The sequence below is a fragment of the Oryzias melastigma genome, linkage group LG20, assembly GCF_002922805.2.
Source record: "Oryzias melastigma strain HK-1 linkage group LG20, ASM292280v2, whole genome shotgun sequence".
In the NCBI taxonomy this organism is placed as follows: domain Eukaryota; kingdom Metazoa; phylum Chordata; class Actinopteri; order Beloniformes; family Adrianichthyidae; genus Oryzias; species Oryzias melastigma.
This window is the reverse complement of record NC_050531.1, coordinates 13,848,704-13,852,501: the sequence shown is the minus strand read 5'-3', so window position 1 is coordinate 13,852,501 and position 3,798 is coordinate 13,848,704. Positions and strand designations below refer to the sequence as shown.

Here is a 3,798-nt window from a genome sequence, read left to right as displayed (position 1 = left end):
TTTACTATTTTAAGAAATTCCATGCTGTTTAATTATTATTCAGTGCTACAGGAAATCCTTACATGCAACTTCACCCGATTTAGAAAAATATAAATTATTTACTTCATACAAACAGAAGTAAATGATTCCTACAAATTCATTAGTCTCTAATCTAAAATGCCTCACCGCTCTTGCTGATGCTGAGCTGCACCAACCTCTGGGACAGATCTGTGGATCCTTGCAGCGTCTCTGCTGTTGGGATTTCATGGACGGCATTTCTGCGGCCAGACCGCCGGGAAGCGATGAAGTCCTCAAAGCTCTCTTCGGCATCCGTCATCGCTGACACGCCTCAACATAGCACTGCCTTTCACAGACACCTACCACCAGCTAAGGAGAATTCACACACATAATAAAAAATGTCAAAATGTCTCCTTTGAAGCATGTGAGCTCCACAAACTGTACATCAGCAGCTACAGGAAGAAAGTGGGCTCCCCATTGTCCAACGCATCCCCACATCCTCTTATTTTACTACCTAATCCCTCATTAATCTATATTAATCTTATCCAGTGTTCGAGTGACTTCAGAGGCAGAGGGGAGGAATTTTCCCAGCAGGCAATTAGGGTGGAAACATAAAGGAGAACCAAAACTGGAACGACAACAACACTTAAAGGGGTAATTGTGACACAAAGAGGAAGGGAGCTGCTTTCTTTCGCAGCGTGAGCACGGCCATGATCAGCAGTGCAGCTCTGAGATTTAGGTTAAACCCTTCTGTTGACATTTTAGTGCATCAATCTGCCTGGATGAGGCTGCCCTTCAGCACTGAGCAAGTTCAGACTGGGCTGCCCCATTTACACTAATTAAAATATGTCAATCTGAGATTGTTTTGGGGTTTATTTCACACACTTTAAGCTGCAGAATATGAAAACAAAGATTTTATAACACATGTAAACAAGGTTTCAAGCAGAAAAAACGTTCATCATTTTAATTTAGGGTAGATATGCAACCTATTATTGAGCATGTGTAATTTTGAATGCCTCTTTTGTCATCCTCTGTGCACGCTCCCTCTATGATGTCATTCCCACAACGGTTTAAAGATGGACACAAACTATGTCATCCCTATTCAGCTGACAGTCTAAATGTGCATTTTATACATATTTTATTATTTTAGTTCCATAAAGACATTCAATGCAAGCAGAAACATATGATTTATGTGCACATTTTAATGCATAAACCCCTGAAATAGAACAAATGATCATTTTGAATAATTAAAATATATATCAACAAGTTTTGTGCTGCCATAGCTAAAGATTTTCTTCTTCTCCTTACAGATTTACTGTCATATAGAAATAACAGCTTGAACTTTGCATACCCTGTGAAACACAGACTTCAGGTAATCAAGTAAATGTGCGATGACCTCACTAACTAAATAGCTGCTCTGAGTTGCCATTTCATTAGTTGTGTAACCAAATTGGAATTATTAATGGGAGCAGAAGATAAAAACAAAGACTGGATAGATTCTAGAGAACCCTGAAGTTACTTTTAATATTATTTTATTTATATATTTAATTATGCATCATTTGTTCCACGAGAAAAATAAAAATCATAATTAGGTTTGGATAAAAAATAATTTAATTTCTAATTTGTCTTCCTTATCTGCTTTTTCCTTTTTTGTTTACATAGAAAATACATAAAAAATAACAATACAATTAGCTTAAAACCATTGAGACAAATTCATTTTTGAATTTTATTACTCATAATTGACATATGTTTGTTTTGCTCATTTAACATAAATCTCACCATTACTCTGTGAAGAAATATGTTGCATAAAATCAAAACAAATATGTATTTATTTTTTACAAATTGTAATAAAATACAGTCTCCTCGAGGCTGACAGCACACATAAATAAACAGCCATATGCTTCTCTGTGATGACAAAGACCCCCACAGAGGTAGGTCAGTGCCCGTGAGCACCATCTGCACGGTATTATTGTTTAAGGTATGCAGATGAATATGTCAATTCTGCATTTTATGCCCCTCATAACGACGATCAGAACAAATACCTCCTTGGGTGGAATATTCTCCAAATATTCGCATTGGTCCGTCAGTCACATCAGATGGAATTCTCCCACTCTGGTATCCCCGTTGGGTTCTGTAGTAATGACGTCAAGAGATAGTTGGAAAACTCCCCTTCCGGTATGCTTTTCAGAATAAAACGCATATTTTAACGTGCAGATTTATTTATTTATTTATTTTATTTAACAAATCTATATTTTATAAGTAAGTACAATATTTTTATAGTATTACATGTGCTTGTCCAGAAGAGGAATCACAGAAAGGGCAGTCAGCGAGAGAACAGAGCGCCTGTCATGATACCAGCTGCAGGCGTTTAGTACCGGCTTGTCACAAAGCAGCTGTCTGTGAATTCATGTGACACATGCTGTCCTTCTGGCAAACAGATCTTTGGAGTGTTTGCTCTGTGTTTTAAGTGTTTCGACAAAAAATAGGCTCTTTGTTTGCTTGTGGTTAAGTCACACGTTTGAAATGTTACCTCCTTATTTCTCATAAACAATGATACCATTTGTGGAGTCATAGACTTATATTACATGAATAAAATGTGGTTGAAAATTAAATGACTTCTAGGATATAATAATGCTTCAAATTCCATTTTTTATATGTTTAGTTAAAAAAAGAGGAAGAAGAAAAAGGAGGACACGTTTCGCGTCTTCGAACAAACTAGAAACGTGAGTATTCGGTCAAAAAACGTAACAAATATACAGTAGAGTACTAAAAACACATGTGTCTGTTGTGCTCCACCTGCAGTTCGCATAGGGCAATATTCTGCAATAAATAAAAGATGCGGAAGTTAAAATACATGAAAAGAAGCATCGAGTTGCCATTGGTTGCCAAAGATAAGTTGAGTAAAGATGGTTCAGTGCTCAACTCTTCAAACAAAGTAGGTTATCGCCGCCGAGTGGTGTAACATCAATATGACACAAAGAGAAGCCTAGAAACCAAACATCATTGTATGGTGTTTATTTTAACATTTTATTTCCTGGTATATATATTTATTTGTCACATTTTTGTATAAACACAGACTAAATCAAAACGCAATTTAAGTACGACTTCCTAAGTTCCTGTGAAACCGGAAGTAGATTGAGACGAACCATCTTGACTCTCCCGGCTACATTTTCCTGGTGGAAACAACAGTAGCATCAAACAAGGGATAACCTAAGGATGGAAGAATTTGAAGGTAATCTCAGTGTATTTCTTTATTTTTGATGGGTTTTGTTGCGCATTTTAACGCACAGCTCCACAGTTTTGCACCTCGAAAACGGAATTGTGGTTGTGTTTTATTGCAAAGCAGTTTCCTTTTTTTGTGTCTGGGATTTAGCCCAAGTAATGCTAGGTAACGTTCAAGCTAAAGATGAGGCTAGCTGTCTGGCTGTATGGGTGTGATTCCTTGAGGCAGCGGCTATCTTATGTTAGCATAAAATGACATTAACTGAGTGTTAACTAACCAAAATTGTAGGGAAATAAGCTAAATTACATTTTGTAGGTATCCTTCGGGGTCCAATTTTGTTATGTAAAAACCTTTTTATAGTTGGTGTATTTTGTGATTTTCTGTTATATTTTTGTTTTGTCATTTCAGCAGTCCCAAGATTCACTTACAATGATGTAAATTTAAATGTTAAGCAAGGCAATTCATACAAATACATAATTAAAAAAAACATAGAAAATGTATTTTTGAAAGTTATTTAGATATTTACAATTTTATTAGTTAGTAAGTTATTGTTTTGATGGATTTAGATCCACGGTGAC

At 36.1% G+C, this 3,798-nt stretch overlaps 2 protein-coding genes across 3 annotated transcripts in view; one reads left to right on the top strand and one right to left on the bottom strand.

Annotated features, from left to right (window-relative positions):
* pkia (cAMP-dependent protein kinase inhibitor alpha) overlaps positions 1 to 2,166 on the bottom strand; it is a 5,447-nt gene extending 3,281 nt beyond the window's left edge. The window contains exons 1-2 of the mRNA XM_024279650.2: positions 2,040 to 2,166; positions 166 to 366 (exon numbers count right to left, since the gene is read on the bottom strand). Of these exons, the coding sequence (XP_024135418.1) occupies positions 166 to 316 (151 nt within the window). The 5' untranslated portion in view covers positions 317 to 366; positions 2,040 to 2,166. The remainder of the gene's footprint in view (positions 1 to 165; positions 367 to 2,039) is intronic.
* Positions 2,167 to 3,048: 882 nt separating this feature from the next.
* The window catches only part of zc2hc1a (zinc finger, C2HC-type containing 1A), a 10,283-nt gene continuing 9,533 nt past the window's right edge, over positions 3,049 to 3,798 (top strand). Inside the window, exon 1 of one of the 2 annotated variants that reach the window (XM_024279701.2) lies at positions 3,049 to 3,229. In XM_024279701.2, the coding sequence (XP_024135469.1) occupies positions 3,214 to 3,229 (16 nt within the window). In that variant the 5' untranslated portion in view covers positions 3,049 to 3,213. The remainder of the gene's footprint in view (positions 3,230 to 3,798) is intronic. The other variant, XM_024279700.2, reaches the window with a different exon arrangement.